The sequence below is a fragment of the Dipodomys merriami genome, unplaced genomic scaffold (assembly GCF_024711535.1).
Source record: "Dipodomys merriami isolate MVZ:Mamm:240054 unplaced genomic scaffold, mDipMer1.0.p SCAF_12, whole genome shotgun sequence".
NCBI lineage: Eukaryota > Metazoa > Chordata > Mammalia > Rodentia > Heteromyidae > Dipodomys > Dipodomys merriami.
Window position 1 is genome coordinate 23447964 of NW_027202493.1, and position 16581 is coordinate 23464544.

At 44.4% G+C, this 16581-nt stretch overlaps 1 protein-coding gene across 1 annotated transcript; it reads right to left on the minus strand.

The window, feature by feature from the left end:
• Window positions 1–3492: 3492 nt before the first annotated feature.
• Window positions 3493–10849, minus strand: Ing2 (inhibitor of growth family member 2). Its single transcript, XM_070016426.1, has 2 exons — window positions 10565–10849; window positions 3493–4307 (listed from the first exon to the last, which is right to left on the minus strand). Exons 1-2 carry the CDS (start codon window positions 10734–10736, stop codon window positions 3637–3639), a joined length of 843 nt encoding a protein of 280 aa, XP_069872527.1. The 5' UTR covers window positions 10737–10849; the 3' UTR covers window positions 3493–3636.
• Window positions 10850–16581: the final 5732 nt, after the last annotated feature.

A 16581-nucleotide genomic window follows, 5' to 3' on the forward strand; every position in this document is an offset into this window, starting at 1 on the left:
AGAGAGAAAAGTTTCATAAACCTATGAATCGTCATCCCCAGAGCTCAGCCCTCCTGAGTAGCTAGAATTATAGCATGAGCCACTGGCACCTGGCAGATGATTCACTTTCTGAAGCCCTTTCTTCTGTTTCGGTTGAATCATTTTTTGGTTTTCATTAAGGGTTCTCAAAAAGCTCCTTTGCTGGTTCTTCTCTATTACAAGGGTTGCAGTACCTAGGGCTGACTCCTTTCTATATACCTGGTTGCTACTCAAAATGCAGAGTTCTGAGCAGCAGCAAATTTGTTAGAAATATAGAATCTCAGGGCCCATACCATATCTGTTGAATCAGAATCTGCATTTTTCAACAAATTGAGATGACTTGTGCATAGAAACTTGGAGAAGCACGAATTCAATCACATGACTTCATCACCATTGATAGGCAGACTCTTCAGTGCCTCTCTCTTCCCTCAATTCCATGGTATTCTCCTAGAAATTGGAGGCATCTCAAAACATGCACAGAACAAAAACCTTATTTTCCCCTCAGGCCAAAAACCTAAGTTGTCATCACTTTACTTTCTAATTCCTGGTCCTAAGTCCTGGTGGCTATGTTTTTAAAACAGAGAGCTATCATTACACATCATTTCCGTTTCTAACCACCATAATTTAAGCCATCAGTATTTTCTGGTGCAGATTTCTGAGTCTTCTGTTTCCCTATTTCCATCTATGCTGCCCATAATGCTATAAACAGTATCAACTATGACCTTCAAATCCCATCATGGCTCCCAACCCTTCAATGGCTTGCCCCATTTTTCATGGCTTCCCTGAGCCTACACTTCCCTTGTCCTTCCACAATGTGCTCTAACACTCTGCTTCAAGTTTGTTCTACTCCTCCCACCCCAAAAGCTTTATACCTATTTAATTTCCTTATTTCTGTTCTATATACTCTATTTTACTTGCATTTCAGCACTTAAAGTCACCTGACATTGTATGTGCTTGATTTGTCCACCAAGATATAAGGGCCACAAGCAGGGGCTTTTTCTTTTAATACCACACCCAGGTTAAACAGTTCCTGGTGCACATTGCACTTAAGAATGGGAGTATTCAAGTATTGACCATAGAACTGCAGAGGTAGGAGATAAACTGTTGTGTATGTATCTACACTTATATGTGCTACAGTTACACAAATCTGGATGTTGAGAATCCATTAGCAGTTTCCAAAGTTTTCAAAATGGGGCAGTGGTTCTGAAATATTTCTATACACTAGAATGGGGATCTGTACATTAGAATGAAGGTTTAGAATTTCTTTTTGTGGGGAGAAGGGGGTGTCAGTCATGGGGCTTGAACTCTGGGCCTGGACACTGTCTCTCAGCTCTGTCAGCTCAAGGCAAACGCTCTACCACTTGAGCCACAGAGCCACTTCCAGTTAGAGCCACTTCCAGTTTTCTGGTGGTTAATTGGAGATGAGAGTCTCACAGACTTTCCTGCCTGGGCTGGCTTTGAACTATGATCCTCAGATCTCAGTCTCCTGAATAGCTAGGATTATTGGCATGAACCACCAGAGCCCAGCAGGGTTTAGAATTTCTAATGCATAAATCACATTCCAAATGAACTATGTCACAATTGCTGAAGTTAGGGTACAGGTATCCATGGTTTTTGAAACCCCTGAGGTAATTCCAATGTGAGATAAACCGCTGGAATATAGCTATAAGATGGTAACTATGATATGATATGGTAAATGAGAAAAGAAAGAACTCTCCATTGTAATGTTATATGAATTTAAGACTTCTATTTCCCATATGCTACAGAAAACTAAAGGAAATTCATAAAAACAAAGCTGTTAAAAACATTAGGAGCATATCTTCCAGGATATTCCAGGTTTTTTGCATATCAAAGTGGAAATCAAACTTGGTCATTTCGGTTAGTTGTTTTTTTCCCTTCCATATGCTGAGACAAATTGATATATAAAAAACCGGTAACTTCTATAGAAGTCACACCTGAAGGATTTGGGGGGGCTTGGCCTCAACACTGCTTTTTAGTGGTGTCAGTTAAATAGCTCACTCTAGGAAAAACCCTTTTATCAGTGAAACAAAATGCTACCTTCTCAAGAAGGAAAAGGGTTCTTTATAACTTGATATAAATTAATTCTTAATCATACTATTATTTCTTGCTTAGGAAATAACATCACCAATTAGCTCTAATCACCAATTAAAATATCTTTAAGACAGAACTTAATATTGTGCATTTATCCAACTGTCAAGCTCACCTTTATCTTCAGACTGCAGAATGGACAACATAAACAAAAGAGAAAAACCATTTCATTATTAAGATCCTTCACTACAGCACAATTCTAATTCAAAAGAACCTTGGAGATAGTTAAGCCAATTCATTTTATAAGTAAATGACTTGACACTCAGACAAGGTAAAATGATGTGCCTTAAAGTCACACAGGAAGGCTAGAAGAGAAAAAAACATTTTTTTTTCCAAGTAAGATAGGACATTTCACATGTTAATCAAAAAGAATCAAGGTCATCAGATTAAAATGATATGAGAAATAAAAGAATGTTACACAGGATTTAAAGGACTAGCCAAGCTATACTGCCCCTTTCAACCAAAACTGCTCCAGACATATGGACATATATCAATTAGAATGCTTACCCTTAAAATATTAGAATCTTGCAATTGAATTTACAAAATACATTATTAATTGCATTGTTATAATGAAATTAGTTCATTAAACATGAAAACATCAAACAGCACCAATACCAGAAAGTTAAGAAGGTAAATACACTATTAATTAAAATAATGTATAGTCACTGATTGGGACAGAAATGAACTATATTCCCTAACAAAGCTATTAAGATGCATTTTTTAAATTGTTCAACCTTGAACCATGATAGTAAATAATCCAAATTTTGCCAATATTAACCAATGGCAACATTTTTGGTATCCTAACTACTCACCTGTCCCAATTAAACCAACAAAACACAAAACTTCTTAAGCCCTAGATTAAATGTATCTATTTTGAGAAGCAGGAAGGCATTTACAAATGGGCTAGCGGTATATCAAAATGCTACTAAGGAAAAGACAGCAGCAAATACTCTAATAAGAGCACATTATTCCACTTGGATCCCAAATTATTTTTATCTCTAGTTCCGTAAATTTCTGGAAGACTAGAGAGTAACAAGTATATGTATAAATGGGGCTAGGCAAAAAGCAGCTCTAAAGAGGAACAGTGTCATATTTAAATTACCCAAGATTATTCAATACTTTCAGAGAAATCCAGCTATCTCTAAATTTTTTAAGCACATAGAACTAAACTGTTAGCAAAACTTTTATGTTTACCCCCAAAAATAGCACTGGTGTTTAAAGTGAGAATGAAATAGGCATGGTTTGTGAAATCTGTATAATATCCACATAAATCTCTCCTGGTTCCCTGGTCCTTTCATCAGGTGATCTAAAGACTACCTGGTTTAAAATATTTGGTAATTCAGTGCAGAAAATTAAGGTCACAGACAAAGTACAACAACTTTTAATACACCATTAATACTAATGATTAAAAATTATTGCATAGTCGTATGCATTTACCCTAAAACATTTTCTGAAAGTAAACCAATTATATAAAAGACAAATAACCCTTTAAAATATGGATGGCCTTTACTACCTCGATCTTCTTTCCTTTTTTGTCTTTTCTGTACTTTTGTCCATAGTTTTCTCATTATCTCCCCTGCACTTTGGGCAATACCATTTCCCCTTTGGTTTATAAGTAAGTGAAACACATGAAAAGTGAAACCATTCAATCGGACACTGTTCATTGTCACAGCCTATCATTTCCCCATAAGACACTTGGTTACATAAACAGTATGTAGGTTCATTGGGATCTATTGCAAACTCAACAGGTGAAGTTTCCCTTTCCTGCTTGGCCTTAGAGCGTTTCTTTTTCTTGGCTGACTTGGATTTCTTTTCTTTAGGTGGCTGATCATCACAATCTTCAATCCCATTTGTCATATGACACAAATCACGGCTTTCACTGGTTCGCTGTCTACGGGGTCTTCTTGAAGATCTTTCTGGTTGGTTTGAATCCATCTTTGTTTTATCTGAGGCTCTTTCACTGTCAGCAGGATCTTGGAAACACTGTGAATGTAACTCCATTTGTCTTGCTCGATTTTCCACCAATTCAAGCATTTGTGTGACAATCTGAATTTTTTCATCTCCCAATTCTTGACTATTGATTAATGCTCTCTGGAGATGCTGCTGTAGGCGTTTTTTCTGGTTTGAATCATCTTCTTTCTTGTATTTTTCATAGACATCATCAATTTCCTTTAATGTTTCTAAAAAGAGGAAAAGGAAAAGAACATGTGTATTAGCACATATAACATTAAGTTACAACTAACTCAAAGCATCAAACCACATTCCTCTCTAGTATGTGCACATTACAAACTTGACTGTTTGCTGGGTGCTAGGTAGCTCACACCTATAACCCTGGATCCTCAGGATTGTAGTTTGAAGCCAGCCCAGGCAGGAAAGTCTGTGAGAATCTTATCTCCAATTAACCACCAAAAAGCTGGAAGTGGAGCTGTGGCAAAGCACACTAGGCTTGAGAAAACCAAAGGCTCCCGGGGCCACACCCAGGCTCGGAGTTCAAGCCCCAGGACTGGCACAGAAAAACAAACAAAAAAACCTCCATTGCTAAGCCAATGGCACACAACCGTAGTAATCCTTAGCTACTTAGGAGGCTGAGATCTGAAGGATCACAACTTAAGGCTAGTCCAGACAGCAAAGTTTGCTAGACTCCAATTCCAAAATAACCAGCAAAAAGTAAGCCTGGAGGCATGGCTCAAGTAAGAGAGTAGCAGTCTAGCAAACATAAGGCTCTGTGTTCAAACCCCAGTAAGAGAAAAACTTTATTCTCCATACAAAGACATTACACAGTATGAATGTGCACTTAGAAAAAAAACACAAAACTTTAAAACTATGTATTTTAAAAAGATAATTCAATAAATTAATAATCAACAGTATTTTATATACGCAGGAAAACTTAAGGCCACTTTAGAGTCTACTAGGTTTCTTATTTACTGCCCATATACCACTCAAACTTTCTAACAACCCATACACAAATCTGACATGCTGAACTCCAACCCTAAAACTTGAAGAGGTTCTAAGGCTAGATTACAGATGACAGTCCAACTCTGTTTACAGTTCAATGACTTGATCTCTCTAGAGAGACCTGATAACCTTCATTTTCACCATGATACCCTTGGACAATCTTAGAAAAAGCAAACATCAGCAACTCTTAGCTTCCTATCATCTTAGTTTTATTGGCTCTTTTATTTTAGGGTCACAAGGGAATTTCCAAAAATTAAAACTATTTCCAAAGTAGGTCTATTGTTTCTGGCACCACCTGACCAAGCTACTATAAAATTACAGTAAAATCAGCACTGGATCGTTCTGTCTTTGTAGATAATTCAGCAGTTGATTCTAAACTTTTTGAAACTGCTGATTCAATTGCATAGCAAATAGAACACTTATTTAAATAACATAAAATAGCTGAGTCACTAGAAAGCATGCAAAAATCTGAAAATGCACCGACCTACTGTGATGGTGCATGCTTGTAATTCCAGCACTTGTTAGGCAGAATTATTTGGGTGGTATAGGTTGGAGGATCAAGAGTTCAAGGCCAGCCAGAAGTACATAGACCTGTCTCAGAACAACAGAAAAAAAAATCTGAAAATATAATTTCGGATGTCACCAAAGAATACTTTTGTTGGTCATAGGGCTTGAACTCTGGGCCTGAACGCTGTTTCTCAGCTCTACAAACTCAAAGCTAGTGCTCTACCACTTGAATGCTGTTCCTCAGCTCTACAAACTCAAAGCTAGTGCTCTACCACTTGAGCCACTGTACCACTACAGTTTTCTGAGTGTTTTATTGGAGATGAGTCTCACAGGCTTTGAACCGCAATCCTCTGATCTCAGGCTTCTGAGTAGCTAGGATTACAGACGTGAGCCACTGCTGCCCAGCTCAAAAGAATACGTAAGAGCTATTTCTTGTCCTTACAAAATATGCTGCTTGAAAGAGTTCTGTCTTAAAAGAGGTGGGAAAATAAACATTAATTTATCACACCACATAACACACCATTTCTACACTCCATTATTGCTGCCTGCCTACCACTCTCTTATATATTCCAATGTTATTTACTACAAAACACAGAAATGTTAAATATTTGAGTAAAATGCATACACTGGAACTGTCTCAAAGTAAGGTAACAAATATTTAATACAACTCTTAGGAGTTAGCTCCTCCCTGAATACTGCAGGTTCTCATACTGGATGGGCAACTGTGCCACCACAGTTGAGAGTATTCATACTTGCACAACATATTGTCGAATACGGCTGTCTATAGCATTTGTTCCACTAGGCATACAAGTGGATTTCCTGAGAACCTAACTGTTGTCCAGAAAAAAATGGCATTATTTTACTGTTACAAATTTTTTTTTTTAATTTACACTTAAGAAGATAAGATGGGAAGGATTGTGGGTGCAGTGGTGCTGACACACCAGGTTGGAGGCTGAGATTGGGAAGATCACAGTTCCAGAAAAGTCTGGGAGATTCTGTGTCTACAGAGGGGGAAGCTGGATACAGAAGCAAACACTTGTGATCTCAGCAACCACCAAAAGGAGGGACCCTATTTAAAAAATAAACAGTGAAGAAAATGGCTGGAAATAAGATGTAAGTACTAGAGCACTAGCCTGGCAAGCACAAGGCCTGCCAAAAAGAGGAAAAGACAAACTTCATTTCAAATATTTTCTAATAATGATTCAGAATATAAAAGCCATACAGCATACTGGAACATACTGTATGAGATAAAAATTCACATTTCAAAGGTATCTAAATTATGTAGTGAGAGAAGAAAGGAAATCAACATTTACTCAGGCCCTATCATGTGGTAAATATTTTATCAGTTAATCTCCACAGAAAACTTGAGAGGAAGCTACCATTTCTATGTGTTAAAAAAAAATAATTCAAGTGGTTAAGAAACCTCAGACTTTATATACAGACTTTATCTGCTTGTACCATTTAAGCACTTTCAACAGGCTGCATGAAAAGCACTTGAAATTATGTATTAAGTTTTAGTAGTTCAAAGGCTAACCATTTTCTGTAACAAATAATCCACTCATTTGTGATTTTTTTTCTATTCCTAATCCTTTTTTGAAATAAAATTGTTGTATTTGATTCAATAATCTCTGAAAGTATCTCTTAACCGGTGGGGAGAAATGTGATTGCCTCTATATAATTGGTAACATTAAATACTAATGCATTACATCCCCAGACCAGAAAAATTTAAGAACTAGTGAAAAAAGTCCTATCTGAACACCAAGCACAAAAGTGTATAAAGCTAATAAATATATAAAACTTTGCAGGGGCTGGGAAGGTGGCTCAGTGGTAGAGCGCTTGCCTTGCATGCCTGAGGCCCTGGGTTTGATTCCCCAGCACCACATAAGTAAAAAGAAAAAAAGCCAGAAGTGGCGCTATGGCTCAAGTGGTAGAGCGCTAGCCTTGAGCTGAAGAGCTGAGGGACAGCGCCCAGGCCCAGAGTTCAGGCCCCACGACCGGCCCCCCCCCCCAAAAAAAAAAAAAAAACTTTGCAAGTTATCTTAGCACCTGTGTCCACGACTGAAAACTAGATCACTGTTTTAAGGTTAATCTTGAAAATAATCACAATGGGACTGAGGATTTGTAGTATCTTTCAATTTTATATGGTCTGCTATATTCCTACTATCATAACAGCAATTTTTAACAACTGGATGATCAGACAGCAGACTTCCCACTGAAGAAATTATGATTACCCCCACCTTTAACCCCATCTTAAAATAGCATAACTTTTAAGAAGGCACACATGCCTTTAAAAAAATTAAAGAACATGTAAGCATTACAAACATCATTGAAAAACTATAAGCACACAACATAGAATTCCTAAATGCTCCCCTCTCTCTTTCTACCTATCCTTCTGCTCCACCCCCCCCCCCCCCCCCCCCCGCTTCTCCCACAATCCTGGGGCTTGGGGCTTAATTTCCAGCTTATTGGGTGTTTAATTGGAGATAAAAGTTTCAGATCTCAGCTTCCCGAGTACCTAGGATTACAGATGTGAGAACCACCAGTGTGACAGGCCATATGTCTCATTTTAAAGCTACCTTTTACATGCTCCATAACTGTAGAAAAAAGTACTACTGTTAACTGTTATCTACTTATTTTTTGTGTCAGTTCTGGAACTTGAACTCAGGACCCTGGGCATGGTCCTTGAGGGGTGTGCCAATGGCACCAGCTACAAGTGTTATTTTTTAAAAAGGAAAAGAAACCAGGTGCAGGCAATCCTAACTACTCAGGAGGTTGAGATCAGAGGGTTGTGGTTCAAAGCCAGCCTGGCCAGGAAAGTCTTTGAAACTCTTATCTCCAATTAACCCCCAAATAAAGCTGAAGTGGAGCCAGTGGCTCAAGTGGTAGAGTTCAAGCCTCAGAACCAGTGCTCAGGAAACATACACACACACACGAAATGCCATATGACACAATATGAGAATAGATGTGTACCTGAAGTGTCCAGCTTTGAAGTAAAATATTCTCCATCTAAGTAACTCAGCAAATTAGAAACTTCTTTTGAGATGGAATCTATGTAGCCTAGACTGTCCTCAAACTAAAGCAACCTTCTTATTTCCACCTCCCAAATTCAAGGACTACAGGTGCAAACTACCATGCCCGGCTCTTGTTAAACTCCTTGAAAGTTTTATCTGTATGATGAGGTTTAACTTCATATATTCTGGGCCTGGTGCAACAATTGGCATACATGGATTCAGAAAACAAATGTATAGGTTAAAACAGATGCCTAAATGCTCTTCTTATGGAACAGTCCAGAAAATATTATCTTAGAAGTAGATTATTCTTTGGCCATTGGGTTAGTGACATGCCTTTTGGGGGAGGGGGGGAGGACGTGACTGGTCCTAGCTAGAACCCAGGGGCCTGAGCGCTGTCCTTCAACTTTATCGCGGTACCACTTGGAGCCACAGCTCCATTTCTGGCTTTTGGGTGATTAATCGGAGATACGGGTCTTTTGGACTTTTCTGCCGGGGCTAGCTTCAAACCGTGACCCCGAGTACTAGGATTACAGGTGTGAGCCACCGGCGCCCGGCTTGGTGAAAAGTGTCTTCAAAAATAGAGAGAATGGGTCCACATGTCCACTTTAGGTCTAAAGCCTTCTTCTTGATTTGGGGTTGCTAAAAGGGGGGAGAAAAAAAGGCAGGCAAAAGGTGATGAACTGCACCGTAATAAAGGCTGACGCCCTGCCTCAGTTTCTCTGACCATAATAAAAGATGGTTGTCGCCTTATCACTTAAACACGTAAATAAAACTTGGAGGGGGAGGAACCGCGGGGTGAAGGGACGCCAAGCGGTTGCCCGGTCAACGAAGCCACTTCCTCCCTGGGGCCCGGAAGTGACACCTGGCCCGGAACCTACGCGGAGCCAGGGTCGGCGCCCGTCCCGGGAGCCGCGTCCCCGGCCTGGACCCCTCGGGTGGGAGGATGTTCTACACCTCACCACGAGCGCGCTGCGAGGCCCGGGGCCGCGTCCGCCCGGGGCCCCGCCGACGCCCCGGCCCGGCCCGAGCGCCGCCCGCCCCGGCCCATTCCGACACCAGCCATTTTCCAGCCCCGCGGGAGCGCGCCGCGCGCCGCACCCCGCCCCGGCCCACGTCACTCCCAGGCCCCGCCCCCGGGACGGGCCCTCCCCGCCACACACACCCCCCTCTTCCTCCACCCCCCCCGGTCCCGGCGGGGGGGGGGGGGGAGGAGACCCCCTCCCCTGCTAGCCACTCGGCCGGAGCGGAGCTCAAGGCGAAGACACCCGACGTCCCGGAACTTTCCCCGGGGCGAGTGGGAGGCACGGGGTGCCCCGCGTCCCGCCGTGTCGGGGTGCTGGGGCGCGGGCTCCCCCGGGTCCGCCTCGGCCGCCCCTCCCCTCCCCCCAGCGCGTTCCGATGCATCAGCTCGCCGGGGAGCTGAGGGCCGCCGGGGGCGAGGGACAGCCAGCCCCGCGGCCGTCTCCCCGAGGCTCCCGCCGGCTGGCACCCTCCCTCGCCCCGCGGGGCGGCGGGGAGGCACGGGGCCCCGCGGACGCCGGAACAAATGCAGCTTAAAATGGCTGATTTCCCTCCCCACAGCAGCTGCAGCGGCTGGGGCTGCAGCGGGGGCTGAGGAGCGACCCTCCCGGCCCCCTCCACACACACACACACACACACCCCTACACGCGCGCGCGCGCGCACACACACACACACACACACCCCGAAACCCCTTCCAAGTCCTCCGGAGCGCAGCCGGGAAAAGGAAGGGCCACGACTCGGGTCTCCACCCTCCTCGTCGTCCCGCTTGCACGCTCGGGAGCGGGGGATGGGAGGGTGGGTGTCACGGGAGGGACGGAGAGTGGCACTTCCCGGGGCGGGCCGAGGGCCGGAGCAGCCCGAGGCCCGCAGATCCCGGGAGCGGCGGAGTCACCTCGCGGGCCTCCCCCCCGCCCCGCGCCCCCGCCCCGAGCCCGGTCCCTTACCTTGATATTTGTTGTCCAGCTCTCGCAGCACGGACACGTTCCTCTGCATGTCGTGGGGCAGCGACTCCACGCACTCGAGGTAGTCCTGCACGTAGCAGGTGAGCAGCCGGCTCCGCTCCCCGGTGAGGAGCGCGGCCGGCGGGTACAGTTGCTGCTGCTGCTGCCCTAACATCCTCGCCGCCGCCGCCGCCGCCGCCTCCGCATCCAGCAGCCGCGCATGCAGCAGCCGCGGCGCTCCGCTCGGCGGCCCGGCGCCGCGGGGACACGGCCGCCGCTCCGGAGGGCACCGCCGAGTCCCCCGATCTCCACTCCCCCCCGAAAGCAGCCCTCACTCCCCGCCCCCGCCGTAACCAGCCCGGGGGCGGGGCGACACCAGGACTCCCTCCTCTCTCCGCCTCCCGGTCCCCAGGACCACGGCAGCGGGGATCCCCCCCGCAGCCCCCCGCCGAGCTGGCGGTGGTCCCCGGCGCGGACACTTCCTGCCCTTCTCGGAGCCCCCAGATGCTACTCGCGCCGCCTACTAGCCCGGATCCCCATGACAAGCCCGCTCGCTGGCGACTCTCCGCTCCGCCACCCTCCGTGCCTGTCCGACAGACTCTCTCAGCCCGCTGGCCCCGCCCCTCCGCGGCGGTCGCGTCTGCGCCTGCGCAGGCCTCACTCCTAATAAGGCAGGGGTCCCGCCCCTACCGCCCTACCGAAGGGTTCGCATTCTCCCGCCTTCCCGCCGCCGCCCGGGCGATTGGTCCGTCAGCCCTGGGCGAGTGAGGGGGAGGTGCACAGAGAGGCCAAACGGCAGCGGCGCCCCGCCTCCTCTTAAAGGGGACGCACGGCTGCGCCCGCCCCTTCGCCCAGTGTCTGAATGGGACCTGAGAGGACAGGCGATGGGCTTCTCGTGTCCGCCCTTCCCACGGAGGGGAGGAAACCTTGGTTCTGTCCTCGCGGCTCGGTGTGACCGACTTTTATCCTCATCAGGCGGGTCAAGCGCGGCCCCTTGCGAGCCTTAAAAGGAGCAGCGGGGTGGTTGAACAACCCGGAGTGAGGGTCTCGGGAACTACGCTACCCAGCGTGCAGCGGGGAGGCTCCCGGCATGCGTGGCGGCGGCTTCCCGCCGCGCCGCCGCCGCCGCCGCCGCCGCCTCGGCTCTGCCCGGGGGGACGCCGGCTTTCCTGGGGTCGCTGCGCGGCGGCTGGCCGGGCACCGGGGAGGGGTCGCTGGCCGGGAGGCAGGCGGCGCTTTCCCAGCCCACCCCCCCCCGTCCCTCCCTGCGTGTCCTTTTAGCTTTGTAGTCCGCTCGGGCCCCTTTCCCGCGCGGGGATGGTTTTCAGGGCTCGTCGGTCGTCGGGTGGGGAGAAGGGAGGTCATGGACGGCGTCCGGCCGGCCGTCTCCGGGATCGAGCCGTGCACGAGCATCCCCCACCGCCGCGGGTGTGTGGGCCGAGTAAGGGGACACCTCGCGACCTGGTGTCTTAGTTTGGTTTTATCCTAGGACGACAACGAGAAGAGAGAGAGAGGGGTCCGGCCGGTCGGTGGTGGTCCGCGCCCTCCCCGCCCCGCGGGCCCCAGGGCCTTGTCGGTGGGCGGGAGCGGCTGGCAGGGCTCAATCTCTGCGTGGTGTAAGTGCAGTGCCTGGCGGAGGAGCTGATGTTACGGATACGCTTTCGGTGGGAGTAACCGTGTGCGGGTTTTGTTTTATTTTATGGTTAAAGTCGGTTCTACCGAACGAATACACGGCGAGTTTTAATGCAATGCCTATATGAACAAACCTTAACTACCCGCCGAAAGGAAACGTGAGTGACGGGTTTAGGGTGTTTCTGGAGTCTGGTTTGCAGTGAGGTGCCACCTGTGGCGGGACACCCCGGGAGCGCTTCCGACACAGCTGTTAAAAGCCATTGACTTGCAAAGAGAAGTGGAGGTCTTGAGCTCCGGAGACTTAAACTAAGCCTGTCAGGGGATTCCACATCTTGATGACATCAATATTGACCCCTTGTTTATGGTCAGCCCCATTCGGCACTGTGGGTTGTATTTCTGAGACTCTCACGGAGGAGATTTATTAGTGTCTTTTTCCTCTTGGTACTGGGGCCGGGGAGCTGTCCCTTAGGCTAGTGCTGTACCACTTGAACCACAGCTTCACTTCCAGCTTTTTGGAGATTAACTGGTGATGACTCTCATTGACTCTCGCGTCCCGGCTGGCCGAGGCTCATGGACTTTGCAGGCTAGGCTGGCTGGAATCCTCAGATCTCAGCTTCTTTCCAGCTGTGATTACAGGCAGGAGCCACTGTTGCCTAGTTCATGTCGTTCTTTAAATCTTTCGGCTTACCCAAGGAGAAAACAGTGACTGTTTACTGGATTTTAGCCCCAGGAAAACCTCCCACCCCCAAACACCATACACACACAGCACTTAAAAACTGAATTTTATTATTTTTTTAACCTGAACCCTAGAGTTTTTGCATCATCAGCAGTTTGATTCAGCCAATCCTTACTGAAGGACCCAAATTATGCAAGATGCCTTGTTATTCAGATTAGATACAGAATGTACCTATGGATTTATTCAGCTTGGTAAGTGATTCACAGACAAACGACTTCCATAGAAACAGAGAAAAGGCGATGCTGCAGCATGCCAGCCTCTTAAAGCATAATGAAAGAAAGGAACAATAAGTATAAGCTAGGAGACCTTAGCGGAATTACTTTCATCCTTATAATTCTGTTGAATAGACTAAAAGAAGCAAAAAAAAAATCCAAGGGCTGGGAAGGTGGCTCAGTGGTAGGGAGCTTGCCTTGCATGGGGCCCTGGGTTCGATTCCTCAGTACCACATAAGCAGAAAAAGCTGGAAGTGGTGCTGTGACTCAAGTGGTAGAGTGCTCGCCTTGAGCTGAAGAGCTGAGGGACAGCGCTCAGGCCCAGAATTCAGGCCCCACAACTGGACCCAAAAAATTAATAAATAAAATATATGAAAAAAGAACCAAAAAAATCCAAATAGTTCTTATTCAGCTGGTATAAACCAGCTTTTTTTATATATATAAAATACTGTAACATGTACATGTATGAATTATTTCATATTGTTCTTTCTAAGAGTTAATTTAAAGCTATTTCTGACTTGCATGTGAAAGCAGCCCAGGAGTGGGTAAGGAATACTTACTCATAAACCCAACTGGAACTGAAGAAGGTAAGATGCTCCTAAATAAGTGTATCCTAAATAAGTTAGCTTTAAATTCTAAATCAGTTGTTAGAAGAGGCCCCTGTTTATGCCTGCACACTTATTCCTTGTGAGGAGAGAGAGCAACTTCATGCTGATTAAAAACACACTAGCAAGTAGTTCTGAAAAAGCCCCACCCTCCTGGGAAAAACCTGTTTAAGTCAGGCCAATTAAATTTCAAGTCATTTTCTTCTAGCACTCAGTTTAACTTTTTATGATGGAAATTCTCAAACACACAACTTCAACATTATCAGTATATGGCCTATGATACTTGAATGTCCTTAACCTTTATTAGATTATTAAAATTTTACCTATTGAAATATGAATAGATAAAAGATAACAGTTTTATTTTAGCTTTGGTTTTTTTGAGGCAGAGTCTCTGTGGCCCAGGTTGGCTTTGAACTCACTCTATAGCCCAGGATAGCCTTGGGCTCATGATCCTTGGACCTCAACCTCTTGACAGCTGGAACTATAGACTACCATTACCAGCTAATGCATTTTTAAATTTATTTTAATTTTAAATATATTTCTATTTTCATTTCTAATTATCTTTAGCCATGCAAGAGAGTTTCAGTGCAAAATGTCGGGGTTTTTTTGTTTGTTTAAACACCCAAGCCGGGGGCTGGTGGCTCACGCCTGTAATCCTAGCTACTCAGGAGGCTGAGATCTGAGGATCGCAGTTCAAAGCCAGCCTGGGCAGAAAAGACCGTCATGAGATTCCTATCTCCAATAAACCACCAGAAAACCAGAAGTGGCGCTGTAGCTCAAGTGGTAGAGCGCTTGCCTTGAGCTGAAGAGCTGAGGGACAGCGCCCAGGCCCAGAGTTAAAGCCCCCATGACCGACAAAAAAAACAAACAAAAAAACCCCCCAAAACACCCACATTACCATAACTCTAACTCCATAATTCTTTACTATCATTTAGTATCCAAACCAAACTTTTTCTCTTGTCTCATTTAATCTTAGTAAATTTGAGTTGTTTAAACCAGTGAAAACAAGTACCATATATTTTGTTTGGTTAAGTGAAGTCTTTTCTTTAGCAGTAAGAAGTTAATTTTCTGTTTTATTCAGTGAAACAAATAGCAGTGTTTTTCTAAGGAAAATATTTGAATAGTTTTAAAACACCATTATAAAATGAGAAAATTCAAGACAATCACATGGAGCTGAGCACTGGTGGATCAAGCCTGTAATCCTAGCTATACAGTCCAATATCTGAGGATCACAGTTCACAGTGAGCCCAGGCAAGAATATCCGTGAGTTTCTTATGTCTAACGAGCAAGAAGCCAGAAGTAGAGCTGTGAATCAAGTGGTAGAATGCCAACCCTTGAGTGACAAAGTTAAGGGACAGTGTCCAGGCTCAGGTCAAACCCTAGTGCTAGCACTAAATAAATGAAAAAGAAAAGCACTTTAAATGAATCTTCACATTAAAAGATCACCAATTGATAGTGGAAATTTAGTTGTATTTAACATAAATCTGTAATGACCTAGAAATTTGTATTAATTAGACTAATTTGTTCAGTGAAGCATTTTAAATTATCCTGATGAAAGCCAGAAAACGTTAATTTATTAGTACAAAAGGAAACTTTAAAAAAAGTCCTAGTCTAAATCTCCATTTAGCTTATTTTAAAAGAATTTAAATATTACTTAAGTACAGCTAATATTACAGCAATTAATTTAAAAAAGTTAAAAAAATCAAAGTCACCACAAACTGAAGATAAGTTCTCAATAAGTATATTTCCGATGTAATTCCATTTTACAGTTTTCTTCCTTTGAGGAAATGCTTCTTGGATTAAAGGACAAAGTTAAGAAAATTCCAGATTCTCTAGTTGGAAAACTAGAAATCTAAGCAATATCAGGCTATTTTTATGGTAGACAGTTCATATTTAATGTAGGGGCCAGACATTGGTGGCTCATGCCTGTAATCCTAGCTACTCCAGAGGCTGAGATCTGAGAATCATGGTTCAAAGACAGCCTGTGCAGGCAAGTCCATGAGATACTTATCTCCAGTTAACTGCCAAAAGGCTTGAGTGGTAGAATGCTAGCCTTGAGCAAAAAGCTCAGGAACAGCACTAAAGCCTGGAGTTCTCTGTTCTGGTAGCATTTAGTGTAACTGTTAGCAAAAGATAGTTCTAAAACCTTTTAATGAAAGGACTGAATAGCTAAGATTATTGTCAGGAAGAAATTTTGTGTAATAAAACATTCCCATCACCAAGAAAATAGCAAACATATTATCCCCTTGGTTATTACAAAGAGGAAAAAAATAATACATATAATGCGCTTTGCATAATGCTGACCAGAAAAACATTCAGTTTCCCTAGATGGTTACCATAGTTACGTGAGCCATTTATAACAGCAAGGGGGAAGTAGGTCACAGTATTGAAGGAGTTTGAATTATGCAATTATATTTCCTAAAAACAGGCAAAAGGATTAAAATTTAGGGAAGAGATTTATACTGGATGTTCAAAATTGAAAATCTCATCTGATTTTTCCTTGTGAAACTTAAATTTTTACTTAACAGTAAATTGTTGATAGAAAGTTATTCAGCCTTGTAATAGCTATACCCATTAGTGTAGTTTTTTTTTTTTTTTTAAGGATACCAAGGTATTCTGTCATTATAGGTGCCACATTAATGATAGTTGGGTCATCTCAAGTGTTTTACAGGTAATAATCAGTAAACCGAACAGTTGCCTTTTAATAGTCCAATGTATATAATCTGAAGATTTGAAGCTTGGAACAATGCTAAGCTCTTAAATCCTTTCACAGCAATTTTCTAATTAGTATCCTCAAGTGGGATAAAAAAAGTATAGGGAGAAAGTGTTTGTCTT

Excerpts from the sequence above, each read along its gene's own strand:
- Ing2 (XM_070016426.1), bottom strand. The coding sequence starts at position 10,736 with ATGTTAGGGCAGCAGCAGCAGCAACTGTACCCGCCGGCCGCGCTCCTC. Across the intron at positions 4,308-10,564 it reads GCTGGACAACAAATATCAAG|AAACATTAAAGGAAATTGAT; the intron begins GTAAGGGACCGG and ends TCCTCTTTTTAG.